Raw genomic sequence first — 19,707 nt, 5'->3', positions numbered from 1 at the left:
ATAAAACTGAATCAATAATTTGAATCGGTCTTTTTACAGGTAGTCCTTGATTTATAACCGTAATGGAGCCTGTCCATTACTGTTGGAATTGTAACAGATATTAATCCACGTGATCACCTCATTTAAACTCCCCATCCTGTTATGCAAAACAACCACTTACCCTTCAGACACCACCAAGCCATAATAATTTATAAAATCAGTTGCTTCTTCAAGATTTCTAAACAGCAACATGCGAACTATATTCTCCAGAGGAAAAATTGTAGATCTCTGACAGTTCACAGTATAAGCAAAATTGAGACACTTTAGAGCATCTTTACGAATCTGAAAAATATTTAAAGAGACATTAATAGTTTTGCTACTTTACATAATCCTAATATTACATAATCCTAATATTAAAACATGTTATGGTCTTTGTCAAATATCAATTTTCGAGGGGGAGTTGAATGTTTCATGCACAGATACAATGGGTTTGGAAGTTGTACTGGCCATAGGTCACACAGCACGGACCTTTTGGGGGGGGGGGGAATTAAAACTGAACAAATATTAGGGAGATCAACTTTTAATAATAAAGGTTTCCTTTAGTTTATGTAAAAGATAAAGAAGTCCATATTACTGGTTCTAAAGTATCTCTGCAATGCTATGAATACTGGAAGGTGACAATATATTGAAAAGTATTCATGTCGTCACTGCTTGTTATATGCTTGTAGGTTTCTTGATGTGATATTTTAAAGAATAGCTCAGTCTTAATTCATAAAACTATGTCTACAGTTATACTAACCATGTCCTTGGAAAACATCAATCGTGGAATAGTATCAGTGAAGAAGACCACTTTTAAAAACAAAGTCAATCATTGTCCACCAATGGAAATACTTGGTCTACTGCCTTGTTTAGGTCTGTAATAAAATCTACCCTCTTAAAAAAATAAGTGGGAAATCATTACTATTATCAGGATTTTATCTGTTTTGCAAAAGGTAAATTGATCCATCATGATGCATAGGAAATTTAAGTAGTCTATTATAAGAATACAGAAGTTGTCTGTTATGCAGTGTAATGTAATATTTAAAAAAAACCCTTTGTATTGTATAATATTATAAACATTGAAATGGCTGTTATTTCTTACCTGATTGAAATAGCAATGAAGTAAGCATGCATTCAGGTAAGATGCTGTTTGAACAAGTTTGAAAAACTTGACAAAATTATTACTGTTTAATGCAGCAAAAGCCTGAACTGCAAATCTAACTTCAGGAGAGTTTCGGACAGATGGACGAAACTGTTGCACTTCTCTGTTGAGATAAAGATGGAAAAGAGCTCATTTATTTTTTCATTTACAATGGAAGCATGGAACAGATGCATTAAAAGAAGTTGCAAAAACACCGGGATACTTGAACTTGAAATTCATACAGAATTATGCATTTAAATTTAAAACTGCCACCAAATATTTGAAATGTTTATTTCAATATCTAAATATTTATTTTAAAATATATGCGTTATTAATGACAGATGGATAGCTATGTTAATATGTTAAGCAAAAGCAATGGCTGGACTAATTATTTTTAATTTAAGGTGCTGAGAATCAGTGATCTGATCCTCACGTAACACCAACTCACACCACAGTAAGCCAAAAGACATCCACTAAGTAAAACATGTGAGCAAATTTACAATGATTATTATTGAAGTAGTCTTTAGACCAGAATCAATTTCATGATAGTTTTCTCTCTGGTCTGCAAATAAAAACAGATACGGATAGATATAAGGATTTGATTGAACAATCAGAAGCCGCAGGAATGAAGTCACTATAAAAGAATGAACACAATCTCTTGCATCTCTCAACTTTGTCAACTTATCTTCTTTTAAATCAATATTACGACAGTAATCAACTTTTTCATCCTTCTGATGATAGAAGTTGTTGCCGATGAAGTACATGTCATAATAAATTTGTTAACCTTTAAGGTACCTCAACTCTTTGCTTTTGAACTAGCTACCGTATTTTTCAGACTATAAGACGCTCCAGACTATAAGACTCACATTAGCTTTAGAGGAGGAAAACAAGAAAAAAAAATCTGCCTCTGCTTCCCAGCATCCTTCTAGTATTCATCTGATTAGCATCCTTGCAGCAAACAGTAAACAGCCTGGTCAGCTTCAGCATGTTATCACAGCCCCAACATGTGGCTCCTCAGGGCTCCGCTCTGTTGCGCTCACTACTGGTCAACCGAGCTGAGCTGGCCGCTGTCGTTGGGGAACGCTGGAGCCTTTGCTGCCAAGCAGCTGATTGGTGATTGGATTTGCCTCTTGGAATACCACGGATCAACTGTTCTAGGCAGCGGGGATCACCGCGGCCTGTTCACTGCGGCCCATTCGCTGGCAACCAGCACCGCCCACAACAACTGATCAGCACCGCACCAACCCTGCCCTGCAATATTCGTTCTATAAGACGCACAGATATTTCCACCCACTTGGGGGGGGGGTGCATCTTATAGTCCAAAAAATATGGTAACTTACAACTGTTTTATTCTGGTTTGAAGAGCATACTTTTGCAAAAGGTCTTGTCAGTAAATTTATAAAATGTATAAATTATTCAACCTTACTTTTAAGTAATTCTCTTTATTACAAAAGAGAAATGCACTTTTGGGGACAAATAATTATCAATGTCTATCTATTGAGAAGCCTACTACCTGGACAATTTTAATACCACTGAACAAAAACAGCTATTCTGTTGATTTCAAAAACAGGATATAATTTGCTATAGAAATTAGCAAGAAACACTGTTCTGGGCTAGATGATAATTTAAAAGAACTAAGGACAGATGGATGGTTTTGTCTTTGACAGTGTTAGATGGTGATAAAGTTTTGGTCTCTTCTAATCTTGCACTATGAAAATCTGCAACATGTTCAAAAAATGTTGAGATCCATTGAATATGACCCACAGAACTCTTATAAATATTCCCAGAAAATTGTAATAATTAATATTATATTATCCAATGATATTTTGATCAATTTAAAATAATAAATATTTTAAACTACATTTTTGCTCTTACCTATTCTACTTTTTAATGCTGGCTTGTCTATCTTTTGAAATGCAAATTCTAGTCAAATAACACTGAACATCCCATCATATAATCACACTTTTCTACATTAAAAGTCATTCTTGTTGTTCTGAATTTATGAACAATGCAATGAACTGTTTGTAGTGAAAAAGGTCAAATGAATGTTGTAAACATTTAAAAAGTCACCTGAGAATATCCCCCTTGTTGAGGTTCAGGAGGACGTTATATCCCCTAAATTCTGCTTCACCCTTGCAGTAAATACCCTTGTTTGCAAGGTCCTGATACATCTCCTTCAGGCTCTGGAGACATTTAGTCATGTTTTCGTTGTTAATCTTTGCATCAAATGATGACATGGGTTCTTCGCATAAATGATGGGAGCAGTGAATATGAAAACGGGTACATTTTTCAATCAAGGAAACAGTCAGAGGAGAACATAGATGTTGCTGGGTTATATCCTAGCCGAACATAAAATGGCAAAATGTTAGAACTGTAAAATTCAACAAAATAAAAGTCAACAAAATCTACTTACATTCTATAAATCTCAGTTAATGCTTTATATAATGCAAATGCAAGTCTTCCAAACACCTCCTGATCCCAACCCAAGAAGTATGCAGTTAAGAGAGATCACATTTTTCTTTGGTAGAACAGCAGAAGATGAAAAGGTGATGCAGATTAATCAATATTTCCAGGTACAACAGGAAGTGGAAGTGTAAAAAAACAGGCAAGTAAGAAATCAAGCAGCATAAATAAAATTAATGTTCAAAGACAGCAAAAGAGACAGAGAAAGACCGAATTTCAATACCTTCCAAATTTTTATGATTGAAGCCGCCCAGAATTACCTTGAGGTAAGATGGGTAGCCTATAAATTTTATAAATAAGTAAGTCAGTCAATAAGTTTGAGAATTAAGGCCAAGAATGTGTGTGTTTGAGGGGACAGGTAAGCATTATCTTGCTATTTCCACAATGCATCCCTCTTCCTTGCCCTCACCTTTTATTTCCTTCAGCCTTACCCTTCTATTTGTATTTATTCTGTGAAATATAATGTTTTTTTAATGGTTACCTTTCTTATCCCTCGGGTTCTGTTCCAGACAAAATCATACCACTCCCTGTAGTTCCCTTCTCCTTTATCCATGATCTGAGTTACTAAATAGTCCATGGTCATGCTTAATACTTCCGAAGGCCTCAGTTCGTGTGGTAAAGGTTCTTCCTGGTCTGCAGAAGACCTACTATACTCTTTTATTGCTGCTGCATGGTCAACCTGAAAGAAGGAAAATAGTTTACTCAGTAAAATTCTGGATTGAAGTTTATATCTCACCTTTTCTTCAGCAATCCAAGGTAGCTTAAATGAACTACCCTTGCAATTACTACCTATAAGAGAGGTTGGGGGTGAAAGACAGTGATTTGTTCAAGGTCATATAGTGAGTTTATATTGTTCAGAATGGACTCAAAGCTGGATCTTTTCAATGCTAGACCGCACCCTACATAACAACAAACTGATCTTCACGTTTCAGTTGTAATATAAGAGAGGAACAGGATTTTTTTTTTTCAGTTTTACAATGCTGTTTACAGTTCAATCTTCATTATGGAAATTAATTAATTATTGTAAGGAATGATTAAACAATAGTTTACTAGAAGTGCAGTAGAATGCTGGAGATTTTCAAACAGGGTCTGGTAGCTCCCTGTCAGGGATACTGTAATAGATTCCTGTCCTGATTAAGGGTCCAAATCAAATGATTTATAAGTATTTAATCTTTTGATTGATATATAATTTTAAAATAGTGTAGACTATTTTTATAGTGAATTGAAGAACTCATTTCCTAATCATCTAAACCATCTTAAGTAAAAAGTAGCAAAATAAAGTTCAGATCTAGAAATGAAAATCTTCCAGCAGTTTTATAGTTGCCAATCTATTTGTGTAAGAAAGGAGAGAACTCTTTACCATGTGCAAAATTAAATAATAGGCAAAGGAATTAGAAATGAATGAATAATCTTTAAAATAACCCTCAGCACATAAAAAGAGCTCTAAATCAAAGACATGCTTAAGATTTTGGATAAAAGATATAATTGTGTACAAACATGAATAATAAATCTGAAGTAGAATAATGTCTCCATGGAAAGTATTCAATTATTTTTACCTTATCAGTTCCTGGTATCACTTCAAAAAAACTCAGTTGGTTCCTTGTTTCTCTCATGTAACGCTCTTTTTCTGGACACATATCTGGGCATGTGCCAACAAAGGTTTTAGCTTTGCCAAGATGCATTTGTTTTACTCGAGCTAAATAGATAAAGTATAGAGAATTCATTTCACTAGAAGTACACATGCAAAGAGAGGATCAATATTTACAGTGATGAAAACAATAGGATTATGCCCAGGTACAAATAGTTCTTGATTTACAACTACAATTGGTACTAGAAATCCAGTCATAAGTCATTGTGGTCGTATATCAAGGCAACCAGGTGACTAGGCCCATTTTTCAAACATTTTTCATGGTAGTCATTAAGCAAATCATAATGGTTGTTAAGCAAATCCATGCAATTGTTATGTGAACTGTAAGGTTGTTGAGCAAAACCATTCTTCCAAATGGGTGGTTTTTGCAGAAAACCAAAAACATCATAAATCATGGTTATGTGATTATGGGACACAGCAACCAGTCATAAGTGTGAGCTTGTTGCCAAGCACCCAAAGTGCACATGCCCACGTGAGGGGTGCAATATTTTATGACCAAAAATGCTTTACAAGGCATAAAGCACCCAATTTCAAGACCTTCATAATTTTGAATGGTTAAAAAACAAGCTACTGTAAAACAGGCCCTCACTTGACACCCACACCTGAAGCCTTTATAAGAACATTGACACTGACATCCCCTAAACATCGTTGAAGATGTTTCCTAGCCTGGTAACGAAACGTTTAGAAACCAACCCACAGCTTGGAGAACAAATCTTTACCCTCAAGCTCTTGTAAATCAAAGTCTTCCTGTGGTGCATGGTGCACCTCCTCTGACTCATATATACTAAGTGGTGTAAACATAAATGTTTTCTAAAAAAAAACTTGCTACACTTTCATGAAAAAATGTCTATGTTTTAAAATGCTTCATAAAATGAATTGATAACATATCCATAAGATGTACAATTAGTAAAATGGGAATTTTTAAATTTCAGCAACTTTTTTTATTATTCTAGCTTTATTCTGTCCATCTATAGGAAAACTGAATTGTGATTACCAGTGATGTCCCACGATAGATATTTATGAAGATAAGGAAGCTACCAACAGTTCTATGTATCTGGCACTAATGAACCCTTGCAACCCTAATGTTTTTAAAACTACATTACATGTGCATTATTCATTTTCCCTCCAGGAATTATAAATGTATATCTTGACCTTTGGCTGTCCAGTGGATATTGTCTTGTTCAAGTGGTAATCAGGATGCAGAAGACCAGTCATGCTCAAACCTAACAAGACTTAGTGGATGTGGGTATCTTGCAGTCTTATTCTACCATCCTACCATATTATATCATCCATATTTTACTATTGACTAGATCTCTGAAAGCTATTCATAAGCTGCATCTCCACAATACAGCAGCCTATTTACTAATGGATGAAGACTACTATTCACATAAAATACTAGTGCAAAAGGCTTTATACTGGTTACCAGTAGGTTTCCAGGTCTACTTCAAAGTGCTGGTTTTGATCTTTAAAACACTACAGGGTTTGACACTCAGGTATCTAGTAAACCACCTTTTTAAAGTAGATTCTGCCCATTCAGCATGTTGTAGAAATAGATGCTTAAGGTTCTTTCTTGCTTTTCATCATTAGGACTTACATTATGGATATCTTCCTATTAGACATCAAGATGATTCCATCACTAACTTTTAGAAAAGACTTAAAAAGAGAGCTGTTTGAAAGATTTTATTTAGGACCTCCCATCAACCCACTTTTTTTTTTTTCTACAGTAACTTAAGGTATGATTTCAAGCTTTAATAGTTATTATTTCTGTATTATTTATCTATTACTGTTATATTTATTTCAGTTTATTGTTATCTGAGTAAATTTTTGCATTTCACAACATGCAGTACAGAACCATAAGTTGTAGTCCCCCTTAGGCATACAACCAGCAGGGTGAGCTTGAGCCAATCACCTTCTTCCAGCCCTAGGAAGCAGGCAAACCACTTTTGAAAAACCTGCCAAGAAAACTGCAGAACTTGTACAGGTAGTCTCTGGAAATTGCATATGACTGAACAACAAAAACAAGACTGAAATAAAGCTAACCTGATCTGATTTTTGTTTATTGTACACTACCACAAGTCCAATTGGAAACTGGCAGAATTAAAAATAAAATAAAATATTATGGGGAAAATACAGGATGTATTACAATTCTATATTCCTGAATACTATAGTATATTAATAATAATATCCTCATTGCTGTGTTACATTATATGGCTTCATGACTTCACAAATCCTCTCACTCAATTTATAATCCAAGTATCATTATCACAGTGTTTCCACAACTCTCACCTTGACGCATTATTTTATCTCTCTGGTCTAAAAGGCGGTACCTATCCTCAGAGGTTTCTGCCACCATTCCTATAAGACTGTTGAAGGAAGAGGCTGACACTTCTGCATTCTCTGAGCCCTGACCTTCAGGTCCACAATCAAAGGCATATGGCTCAAATTGCAAAGATTTTTTAAGGCCAGATTTCTTAGCCGGAGAACTATAAGAAACAAGATACAAAGAAAATATTATTTCTTTACCTAGTACACAAGAATACATGACCTTTTTTATGCCAACAATACGGTCTCTGAAAGAGTGTGTGTGTGTGTGTGTGTGTGTGTGTAGAGTATATGGATCATCTGGTGAAGGAATAGTTTATTTATTTTGTATTCCTTGGATATGGATGTCTGCTTTTAATATGAATTAACCATGATCTAGAACAATATAACTAAATCATGCTAGTTACTTCACAAAAACATTTTACTCATGAAAAGGTATTACTAAAAAGGACTAAAAACTCTAAAAAAGAATGTATAGGTAGTCCTCAACTTACAATCATAATTGAGCCCCAAATTTCTGTTGTTAAGTGAGACATTTGTTAAGTAAGTTTTGCCCCATTTTTGCCACAGTTGTTAAGTGAATCATTTCAGTTGTTAACATAGTAACACAGCTGTTAACTGAATCTAGCTTCTCAATTGACCTTGCTTATCAGAAGGTTGCAAAAGGTGATCGCATGACCCCAGGACACTGCAACCATCATAAATATGAGCCAGTTGCCAAGGATCTGAATTTTGATCATGTGACCATGGGGATACCGCAACAGTTGTAAGTGGGAAAAATGGTTATAAGTCACTTTTTTCAGTGCCGTTGTAACTTGATGAATTTGACATTACAGTAGTCCTCGACTTATAACAGTTCGCTTAGTGACTGTTCAAAGTCGAGGACTACTGTAATGTCAAATTCATCTGTAAAATAGTGTGGGAGTTATTATTGAAATGTCTGAAGAATATCTGGTTGCCTATGACTGGTCCATTTCCATCTTCCATTTTTCCCAACATACCTGTAGGATTTCTGTTTTCATAACTTCCAGTTAGCATTTAGCATACTGCTTTTAGAGGTAATGTAGCACACCTAGCAGGTTTCAGATTCAATATATCATCCCCATCCACCAAATGCTTCTTTAATAATACAGAATAGTAAAGGAATTCACCTAGTGTCCATCTCACTTCTGGTGCTATTATATATACAAAAGAATTAAGGCCACTTACTTTGGAACAGCCCATGCTAATTACCCATAGCAAATTTAATTATTACAGTGCTTAGCTAACAAATACAGTAGATAATAATCAACAAATAAGCAATTACAGCAATATTAGCCATAGCATTATTTCCAGTGGCTTTGGAAAGCCCCATGTCCTTTTGATAGTTATAGAGAGAAACATGGGCAAGAATTTACATTATCTACAGGAGAGAATATATGTACCATAGCTCAGAACTGAACTGTGAAATCCTTGGTATAGCCTGCTTGCAGATGTTTCGTTATGCAATTAGGTAATTATCACCAGTGCAAGTTAAGTGTGGGATTTACTCCCTGTTTATATACAATAAATTGCCCTGCCAATGTTGGTAAGGACATGATTTTATTTAATAATTCCTTGATTAGGATATTGTTTTCTGTTTGTTTGCCTGGTGTAAATTCCTGCTTATGGATGTTGTCACAGTAGGTCCTGTTTTTTTTGCTCTCTTCTTAGCTTTTGTATTTTGTCTTTTGAATATTATATAGATATTTAATTGGGTAATGAAATGTCTGCAAGCAATTAACCAAGCTCAGAGAGGTACATATATTCTCTTCTATTGGAAATATATAATGCCTCTTGCTCATATTTCATGCTTCTTTCTTTCATTGCTTCTGTTTGCCTTTTATCCCATTTTGCCAGTTAATTATTAGTTAGCTAGTATTTAATACATGAATAAGCAAACATCAATCATATTTCACTGAATAATATGTATGCTTGCTTTGATCTAGACCTAGGGATTAACTGAGAATGTACTGGGTACCAACTAACAGGAAATAACTCACATGGGGAATGGGGAAAACTGCTATAACCTCTTAATACATAATGATGGAAGTTGGTAAGATAGGAATCTCCAATTCTAAAGGAAGGGGGTAAAACTGCATTATAAATGAGGGAGAGTTGACAGAAAGATACTATCCAAATAATATGGAAATTCTCAAACTGGGAAAATATGCTTAGTGAAATAGGATGACAATCTTACCTAGCATAGGACAATTTCTTCTGTTCAAATTAATTATATCCCTATTTTTTAAAAAGTGATTAAGCATTTTACATCTCCTTCATCGCTAGAACAGCAAATTATTAAAGAGTAAGAAATATCTTCTCTGCATATTTGACTGAATAATTATAATGGCAACTGCCTTAGAAGCTGTAATTGTAAATATTTATTTAAATATAATTATCCAAATTTTTGAGAATGTATTGTAACATAAATAAAGAAAAAAGTGGTTTCTTTCACAATTAGCTTGGCATCAACCTTCCTAGTTTTCAATTGACCACAAATATCTTATCAACATAAACAATCTCTCCCAGTGGCAGTTCTATTCAACACTACTAAACCTACAGCAAGCTCAAAATGAATATGACAAATAAATATATAAAGGCATAATGCAGATAATCTAAAGAACTACCCTTCTAAATGTTAAGTTATAATAATTTACTAAATATATAAAGTGTCTAATAATTTTATTTCACAAAAACTATTGTGAAATGCATACCTCTTGTTTGACAGATTCCCACTTCCAGTGGGGCGGATTAAGGATTTAGAATGTATAGAACGCTGATGACTCAGTTGTTCATTGCTTTGCCTCCCATCACTTTCATCTAGCTTCTCCTCCTTAGGTGAATAGTCTTTCTTATTAGGACCTTTCCACATTGAGAACACAAAAAATTAATATATTTTTGATACTTAACACTACCATTAATAAACATACAGCAATTTAATATGTTTAAATATAATCTCACAGAATCTACCCCATAATGACAGAAATAAATATAAAAAAGCAGACATATGAAAATGAAAAAAGATGGTAAAGGTTCACCTCCCATATACTTGCTAGCTGTTTCTGGCTCTGGGAGGCAGTTCTCATCTCCGTTACAAAGCCAAAGAGCCAGTGCTGTCCATGGTCATGGACACTTCCATGGTCATGTGGCCAGCATGACTAAACGCTGAAGGTGCACGGAACGCTGTTACCTTCCCATCAAAGGTGGTCCCTATTTTTCTACTTGCATTTTTATATGCTTTCGAACTGCTAGATTGGCAGAAGCTGGGACAAGTAATGGGAGCTCACTCTGTTACACGGTGCTAGGGATTCGAACCACCAAACTGCCAACCTTTCTGATTGACAGGCTCAGCGTCTTAGTCACTGAGCCACCGCATCCTTAGAAAAAGATAGTATGTTCCCTTTTTTTTCTCTTTAGTGCAGACACATTTCAATTGATTCACTGGGCAATGAAAATTTTGCTTCCTGAACACTTTTGGTTATATCATATTGATTTCTGTCTGCTAGTCATGAAAATAACCTGTAATTTAACCTATTACATACCATTGCATAGAGATCTTCTGTTTTTACATAATGGTAATGTATACCCTTCATTATTTGTGAGTTATGTGCATATATGAAAGAAACATACAGAAACATGGAATTGTTGAAGCACATTCTGTACAGCAAGTACAACTGGATTATCTGTGGAGATCCAAAAGCAGTGGCTCTGCTGTTTGTAAAGCAGTTTGGATGTACCAAATACTATTGTTACATATGCAAATACTACAGCGTTCAAGAGAGTCACATTACAAGAAATGGCCACTCCAAAAGAATTTGGTTCCAGGACAGAAAAACATGACACATAAAACACTTGCTGACCCAACAAAGGTATTTTTGCCTCCACTTCACTTAAAACTCTGACTGATGAAAAATTTTGTGAAAGCAATGAACAACAACAGGGAAGGTTTTGGTTATTTGAGACATATTTCAAGAATAACTAACACCAAGATTAAGAAAGGCATCATATGGGTCCACATAACAAATATATCACCTGTGACAAAGTGGTTTGAAGATCTGGTTGGGGGGGGGGGCTGTCAAAGAAAATTGCCTGAAAAGTATTTAAGGATGTCACTGATAAATTTTTGGGTATACTACAGAGCACCAAACTACATTCAGCTGGTCAACAAACTTCTTATAGCATACAAAACCATGAAGTGCAACATGTCACTGAAGATTCATTTTCTACATTCACACTTCTTTCCCAAAAATCTAGTCAGTGATGAACATGCTGCAAGATTTCATCAGGACACTGGCACAATGGAAAATCAGTGTCAGGACAACTGAAATGCATTAATGCTGACTAATTATTGTTGGACACTGCAGCTAGATGTATCAGATATCAAGTACAAACAAAAATCAGCAGCAAAGCATTTTTAGCCCTATTGAACTTACATAGTGTGTTGGAAACATTATGTCAGGGGTCCCCTACCCCTGGTTCGTGGGCTGGCACTGGACCACAGCATGCCAGAAACCGGGCTGAGCAAATAAAGCCCCATCCATGGAATGCAGGCAGCAAGCAAAACCACACTCTTTCCAGTCCACAGAAAAATATCTCCCCATGGAATGGTGCCCTGGTACCCAAAAGGTTGGGGACCACTGAATAATGTGATTAAATACATTGTCATTAAAAGTTAATTTAATATTTGTCAAGATATGTATGTATACTGTTATTCTAAATTGTATTTCTGTTTAGCTTGAAGGAGTCTATCATATCACCAAAGTTTTTCAGAAAGCCAAACTTTTGAAAAAAAAATGTTGTCCAATGTTACTGATATGCTGAATTTATTTTGGAAACATTATGAAACAATCTAAAAAACTAAAACATTTTGGAATTGATTTAAAATGTAAACATGTGCAGACACTGTTAAGATAAGTTAGGCAACAGTACAAAATAACAATTCCTTTAAATATAACTCCTACTTTAAGTGATAAATTTTGTACCCGATTTACTTGCTCTAGCTTTATCCTTTTTTTTAAGACACTGTTTCCCAGAGTCTCATAATTAATAGAGGAAAGGGCTCTCTGATCTCTTTATGCTGTGCTATATAATTGTTCATCCTGCCTATATAAAAAATAAGGTAGTTTTGGAAAAGTCAGCATTGCAGATGGGTTTGATATCTACCATTTTCTTAGGACTGAGGCCAGTAAACCTAACAGTGTTCTTTTTTTTTTTGGTTTTCTTATTTTAATTTGTGTTTTAAAACATGCTCATTTTGCTATAATCCCTTCCACTTTCCTCTCAACCTCTCCTACTTTCTCATTTCTTTTAACCCCAGTATTTTTCTGGAGTGCAACTTTAATGCATAGCACAAAGATAATATACCTATCAGACATTTCTCACCTTCATGACGAGTAATGCTAGATTCCCCATACCCAGCCTTGAATATTCCTTCTCCTGGTCTAAAAGAAGAGTTCAGAAACACTAACCTTCAGTTCTGACAAGCTGCAACTTCTAGTACAGCCAATTTAAATAAATCATTTTAATAAACCACCATTGGTTAAAATTAACCATTGCTTCAAATGACACAAATAATGATTAATCAAAAGCTGAATTGAATGTTTTTCATACAGAAAGAAATAATGTGGGAAAGCTAAGGAGGTAATACTGCTTAGTGTTAGTTAATACTAAGTCACAGATTCTAATAAAAGGTTCAAATATTGCCAATAGTCTCTATGAAACAAAAAAGATTTACATTTTAATATTTGATCTTTAAAACAAAGTAGCTTACTTGGTTTCTTTTTATGCCAATTTGTCACTATATCTTTGTGCAAGTCTTTTACTTTCTTTCTAGCCAAAACAGCAGATGCCTAGAGAGGGGAAAGATTAGTTAGAAACAGTGTGGCATACAAAATGTTATATAATGTGATTTTTTGACAGCAATTTTTATTATATAAGGAAGACTTTCAATGATTATTCATCCTTATGGGAAACTGAATGACATTTCTTGTGAGAGCAAACACTCCAATATAATTCTAGAGACAGCATTTACATGAAATGTCCATCTTTTCTAATGAGATGGAGTAACAGCTTGAGTTTCATATACATTTCAGGCACAAAATAAAGCAAATTATTAGAATAGGGAAATCAAAAAGTAAAGTAGTGAAAAACTGCAGCTCAGAATATATTTATTTAATGGAAGAAGATGCACATGATTTTTAAATCTGAAGACAAAACATCAATAATCTGCACTATGCCAATGACATTAGTCTCATAACTAAAAATGTAAAGGATCAGCAACCTCCAATAATAAAAGTCAAGGAGCACAATGAAAAACACAACTAAAATTAAATGACCACCAAACTAATGATAATAGGAACAACAACCAGACAATTGAAGTGGTGGATAGCTTCTGTTTTTAGGATCAACTAAAAACAATAGTAAAAGAACAAGCAATCAAGAAAAATGCCATAGACTAGCACTTGATAGAGCAGCCATAAAGGCCTATGTTCAGATGCTTAGATATGTTTATACATATTGATGCTTTTGAACTTTACTATTGGAATAAACGTCTGAGAAAACCATGGACAGCCACAAAAACAAATACATAATCAAACATCAAATGACCAGCTCAAATTGTCAACTTTGGATGCATTATGTGAAGACCTAGATTTTTGGATAATGCTCTAATTCTGGGAAAGACAGAAGTAATGAGAAGAGAACAAGCAGCAGCAAGTTCAATGGACTCAATTACACTGGTGATGGGTGCATCACTGGAAAACCTGGAAGACCAGATTAAATACAGTCTATTGTGGAGAAAATCTATCCCTGTGAACCTTAAGAGTTCACACTGATTTGATAGCACGTAATCAATTACCAGTAATTCAATTTAGATATTTTCACATCAGCTAGCTATCAGGGAAACCAGATATGGGTGCAAAAAATACAAAGTATTCTAAAACCAGGATCCCCAACTTTCAAGTGAAATTTTCTGATAAGAAAAAGAAGTAAATTACAGGCTGGGGAGGAATAAAAATTAGAAGAAAATTTTATATATTATCTATTTATAACTGCAACTATAATAATTATTCATTATTATTATGCTATGAATCAATAGAAAAGTTCTACAACTGAGGAGCTTTCACAACCTTTATTTTCAACTAGTATTTTATTTTTTCCCTTCTAAGCCAAAAAACATTTTATTTTGTTTCATATAAATATCAAAAAATGCATACAAATGTAAATTTAGCAACTCTCATCTGAAATTATATGAACTTTCTTTCCCATAATTTGGAGGCTGAATATATAATGTGGAATAAATACAGGAGTCACTTTCTTGCAGTGGAACATTTTTTAGTCCTGGCAATCTCTTTTAGGAATCTAAAACAATGCAAAGACGATTTTCTTGAATTTTAAGTGAAATCTGATCTGAGGAAAATGTCAGAACAAAAAAAATAAATGAATTGTGCATCAAGTTTCTCATTCAGTGAAATACGAAAGATAACCAGGCTTGATAAGATCCTGGACATTTTGCTTTACCATAAGATGCTCTTGCGCTCTGCCCCCCACCCACTACACACACAAACCACCCACTAGACACAAACAAGTATAATAATGGGAAATAATTAAAATACTTTAGAAAAGATCCACTGAGATTTGTTTGTCAAAGTGTAAGAACTGAGAGGGGATACACTTTACTAGAAGCTTTCATATATCTTCTGCCATCAGAAGCCATTGGGAAAATTCATCTTCTTTAGAGATTTTTCTTCATTTCCCCCCACAATTCTCATAGTGTTGAAAATTATATCTGCCTATCTGTCCCATATTTATTAAGTATATGAATGTCTGGAGTACAATGAAAAAGTTGTATCTGTATTAACAATTATTAATCTAAGCATCAAATTAGCACCTATGCAGCCTAAATCTTGTATCAAATCCATCTCTCTCTCATTCAAAGAGGGCAATGCCAATGATTTTTCTGTCTCAATTTTCTACAACAATTTACTTTTTCTAGGAATTTTCCAATTAAAAGGATGCAATCTCTACTATTAAGAAAATGTCAACATGCAGACTTGGTATCATCGATTAGAAAGTTTTATGTCACACAGTTATTTGAAAAAAATGTGTTTAGAAGGCTAAGTAAAATTATTTTATTGTCACCATTTCCATAATACATGTATTATAAACTGCAACTCAGAATGGCCACTGATATCCCAATAATATCTTACTACAGATACAACTTTTTTCATTGTACTCCAGACATTCATATACTTAATATGGGACAGATGGGCAGATATAATTTTAATGAAATTAATTGTAACTTAAATAATGTAGCCAACCTTAAATTGCAAAATATCATAGTAGCCAACCAACTTTAGAAGCATATGGAGTAAATTTCCCAGTAGTATACCCTCTATAGCTATTAATCTTGATATTTTAAAACTCACATGGTCAAAACAGCGTACAATGGCTAACTTTTTGTTACGGTTGGTACGGATTTGTTGGATTTTAATAAACTTCTCAAAATGTTTGTGAAGAACATTTCTGTCATTTAGATGATCAGGAATATTTTTACACTGGATGGCTGTCAATTCACTTGGTGAGCATCCGAGGCTTTCTATGCTCCCAGTGCTCCGATTTCGACGTAAAGGGTTTGAGGCAGCAGAATCTGCAAGTAATCAAATAGTGATTAAAAATAAGCACATATATTTCAAAGTCACATTTATCTATCAAATAAAATACAAAATGCTCTTATTTATAAGCATACTGCTGGTTACAATGTAATTAATTGTAACCATTTTCAGTTTTATTTGATAAATTCTCGTTTAGCTCTTACCATGTTTCAATTTTCCCTTTTCTTCTTTTCTTAGTGGTGATATAGATTTAGGCAATGTGAAACCAGACTGACTTCCCCCTGCCACACTTGTTGCTACTATTTCTCCAGATTCAATAGGAACACGCTCAATTTTGGATTCCTTTTTGTTGCTTTTCAAAACATCTTGCAATACTCTTCCAAATAGACCTTGTGTAGGTGGACGATTCAATCTAACAGGACGCTTATTAGAAGCATGATCATTCCTCGATGGAGGTTCTAGTTCATCAGTGTCATAATCATGATGCCTTGGGGAATGTGCTTGTTCTTCTTTCCTTTTCATTCCCTTCCCAAGAGTGGGAAGTGGCTCACTTGGGATGAAAAAATCTTCATGTTCCATCTTGTTAGTTTTGTTAACTTGGAAAGTATCTCTCAAAGGCAAAGATGGGTTTGAAAAAGAAGAAAAACTACTATCAGGACTTGTAAAGAGAGCCATAGGTCTCTTTTTATCATCTGCTAGAGTCTTACTTGGTAAAGAAGTACTGAAAGAAACTGCTGAAGTACTGCTACTATTGACTGGTTTGGAAAAACTGAAACCAGTATTACTTGAATTGCTGCTTTCTTGAGATATGACAAAAGGGGATAATTTTCCAAGTCCTGCACCACTTGGAGAAGAAAATGTAAAAGAAGAAGCAGCGGAAGTTGGTATTTTCTCTTGTTCTGAATTAGTCCCAAAGATAGGTTTGAACATTGTATTTTCAGAACTTTTGAAACTGAAATCTGATCTCACAAAACCACCACCTGAAGTTTCTCCAGGCACAGTTCCAAAAGCAGAAGTACTCTGAGAACTGCCAAGATTTGTGGGTGGTCTGAAACTAAATCCAGATTTGCTGGTCACAGAAGCAGTCATTGGTGCAGTAGTTACAAATGTTGTTTCTCCAAGAGAATAAGATTGTGTAAAGCCTGGAAGTTGCCCAAATCCCAAGCCTTGCCCTGAAGAATTATGCAGTCCTGTAGTAAAGTCAGACAAGTGAGTAAATCCTGGATTCTTTACTCCTCCACTGTTCAATCCAAAGACAGAGAGCTGGTTGAACTGGAATGGTGGCTGACTTGAAAACATTCCAGCTGACGCACCAGGTGATGGTTGAAAAACTCCTGATGGCTGTCCACTGAAAGGAGTACTTGGATTCATTTTTGGTGTTAATATATAAACTAGCTTTTGTCTAGCTTCCTTTGACTTTCATCTTTCAGTCCTGGAATATACAATTTAAGTCATAAAATTAATAAACAAAAACAATCCTTTTAAGCTGATTTTTTTTGGAAAAAAAAATACTGCACTGTATTTTTTTATTTATTCCATTTTTATCCTGCTGCAATCCAAAGCAACTCCTGGAGCTCACTCCATTACGCCATGCTAGGGATTCAAACTGCCGAACTGCCGACCTTTCTGATCAACAAGTTCAGCATCTTAGCCACTGAGCCACTGCATCCCCTTATTCCCTTATGCATCCCTTTATGCATTTTACAAACACATGAGAATGGGATTTTATACATGCTCAGAAGCATATAGCATATAGACATATTTTGTCTATTGTTAAAACATGGCCCATTAAGTCAAAATTTATGATAAATTATTTAATTGCAGAACATACAATTATGGTAACATCTGATTAATTATACTGCCATCTTGAATGATACAGCTCAGATAAATGTAACTTTTCTATAACATCTCCTTAAATTAACCCCTCTCTCCTATAAAAGCTAACACCATATTTTTTAGGAAATAGCTAGGAATAAAAAAATAGGTTAAGAATAGAAGCATGGTAGAAGAATAGTGTTGGAATTGATGGAATAACTATCTGTTCCAGTACTGTTTCCACAATAACTAGTCATATGTCTATGGCAAGCCAACAAGCAGATCACAAGGGCGGAAGTACCCTCCTTTTTGTGTTTTCCATTGTCTGACATTGAGAGACAAGTTGCCTGTGATACTGGTGATTATAACCACTATTAACTAATTTTCAATGGAGTTTAAAAACTATTCAAATTCAGAGATAGTTACCACTTGTGGGGAAAATAAGCAATTTATTGTACTGTATTTATTTGACTTATAGATCACCATCAAAGCTGGCTGAGGAATTCTGGCAGTTGAAGTCCACAAATCGTAAAGTTGCCAAGGTTGGAGACTTCTGGTTTATGCCAATGTTTCACAGCTATCAGTCTTGTGAGGTAGTCCAGACAAGAATCCCATCCAGAAGGATATTCATATCCAACAATTCCCCTGGCTGTGGCTCTTCTCCATACCTCCCATGGTCATTCTCACACACCATTTACATACAACCACCTTGGCAACTTAAAAGTGCCCAAATCTCCCAGCCCAGTCAAATTTGAGAGCCACTGGCTAAAGTGATGAAACTAGAGCTTGCTCAACCTGCCAGAACTGTAGGATGGGCAGAGGAGAACGGTGGTCCCATTGCTCCTCCAGCCCTGAGCCACGTAGGGTTTTATGGAGGAGAACCCAAAACCTGAAACTGCAGTTTAAACTCTGCAGTTAAAACTCTTGATACGGCATCAAGCTGAACTTCTTCTTTTTGTTGTTAGTTGCAAAGCCGTGTCCGACCCATTGTGACCCCATGGACAACGTTCCTCCAGGCCCTCCTGTCCTCTACCATCCTCCGGAGTCCATTTAAGTCAAGGGTCTTCAAACTTGGCAAATTTAAGACTTGTGAACTTCAACTCCCAGAATTCCTGAACTAACATGACTGGAGGAGGAATTCTGGGAGTTGAAGACCATAAGTCTTAAAGCTGCCAGGTTTGAAGACCTCTGGTTTAAGTTCAGAACTTTATTTTTAGTCTGTTCTGAATCTTCCGCCAGCTCCACTGGATAACCCTGGATGCGAGCACTCATAAATACTAGAAGAGAGAATTTCTACACACGTGAGCCCAAGTTGTTGTCTATCCCCTCGCTTGACCTTTCTGCCTGCCTTCTGTCGCCTCAGCAACACCCACCGTGGGTACAAAGCAAGTGGGGGGAAATTACTTCATCAGCCCGTAAACCTCCGACCTGAGATTTAATTTTGGCCTCCTAGTTTCTCTCCTTTTTCCTCCTAGTTGGGCCCGGGCAGCGCAGATAGAAAGAGAGAGAAAGAGAGAGAGAAAAGATACCTCTGAACATGTAGCGACGACACTTTTCCTACAAAACTAAGCCGTGAGTCCCGAACTCCCTCACTGCGTCGCATAAACAAACCGCCATTGACCCAGAAGAGGCGGAGGAGTTTAACTCCACCCACGGAAGAAGGGACT

The 19,707-nt window shown here is 35.4% G+C and overlaps 1 protein-coding gene across 1 annotated transcript in view; it reads right to left on the bottom strand.

Moving 5' to 3' along the window:
- Nucleotides 1–19,706, bottom strand: part of MCM3AP (minichromosome maintenance complex component 3 associated protein) — a 49,776-nt gene extending 30,070 nt beyond the window's left edge. The window contains exons 1-11 of the mRNA XM_026679029.2: nt 19,570–19,706; nt 16,429–17,657; nt 16,040–16,260; nt 13,384–13,462; nt 10,328–10,475; nt 7,557–7,753; nt 5,179–5,318; nt 4,104–4,301; nt 3,230–3,498; nt 1,121–1,283; nt 161–321 (exon numbers count right to left, since the gene is read on the bottom strand). Of these exons, the coding sequence (XP_026534814.2) occupies nt 161–321; nt 1,121–1,283; nt 3,230–3,498; nt 4,104–4,301; nt 5,179–5,318; nt 7,557–7,753; nt 10,328–10,475; nt 13,384–13,462; nt 16,040–16,260; nt 16,429–17,596 (2,744 nt within the window). The 5' untranslated portion in view covers nt 17,597–17,657; nt 19,570–19,706. The remainder of the gene's footprint in view (nt 1–160; nt 322–1,120; nt 1,284–3,229; nt 3,499–4,103; nt 4,302–5,178; nt 5,319–7,556; nt 7,754–10,327; nt 10,476–13,383; nt 13,463–16,039; nt 16,261–16,428; nt 17,658–19,569) is intronic.
- Nucleotide 19,707: the final 1 nt, after the last annotated feature.

The sequence above is a fragment of the Notechis scutatus genome, chromosome 1 (genome assembly GCF_049901735.1).
Source record: "Notechis scutatus isolate UNSWTSFEM ecotype Mainland chromosome 1, rNotScu1.2, whole genome shotgun sequence".
NCBI lineage: Eukaryota > Metazoa > Chordata > Lepidosauria > Squamata > Elapidae > Notechis > Notechis scutatus.
The sequence above is the reverse complement of the archived record's forward strand: the minus strand, read 5'-3'. Positions and strand labels throughout refer to the sequence as shown.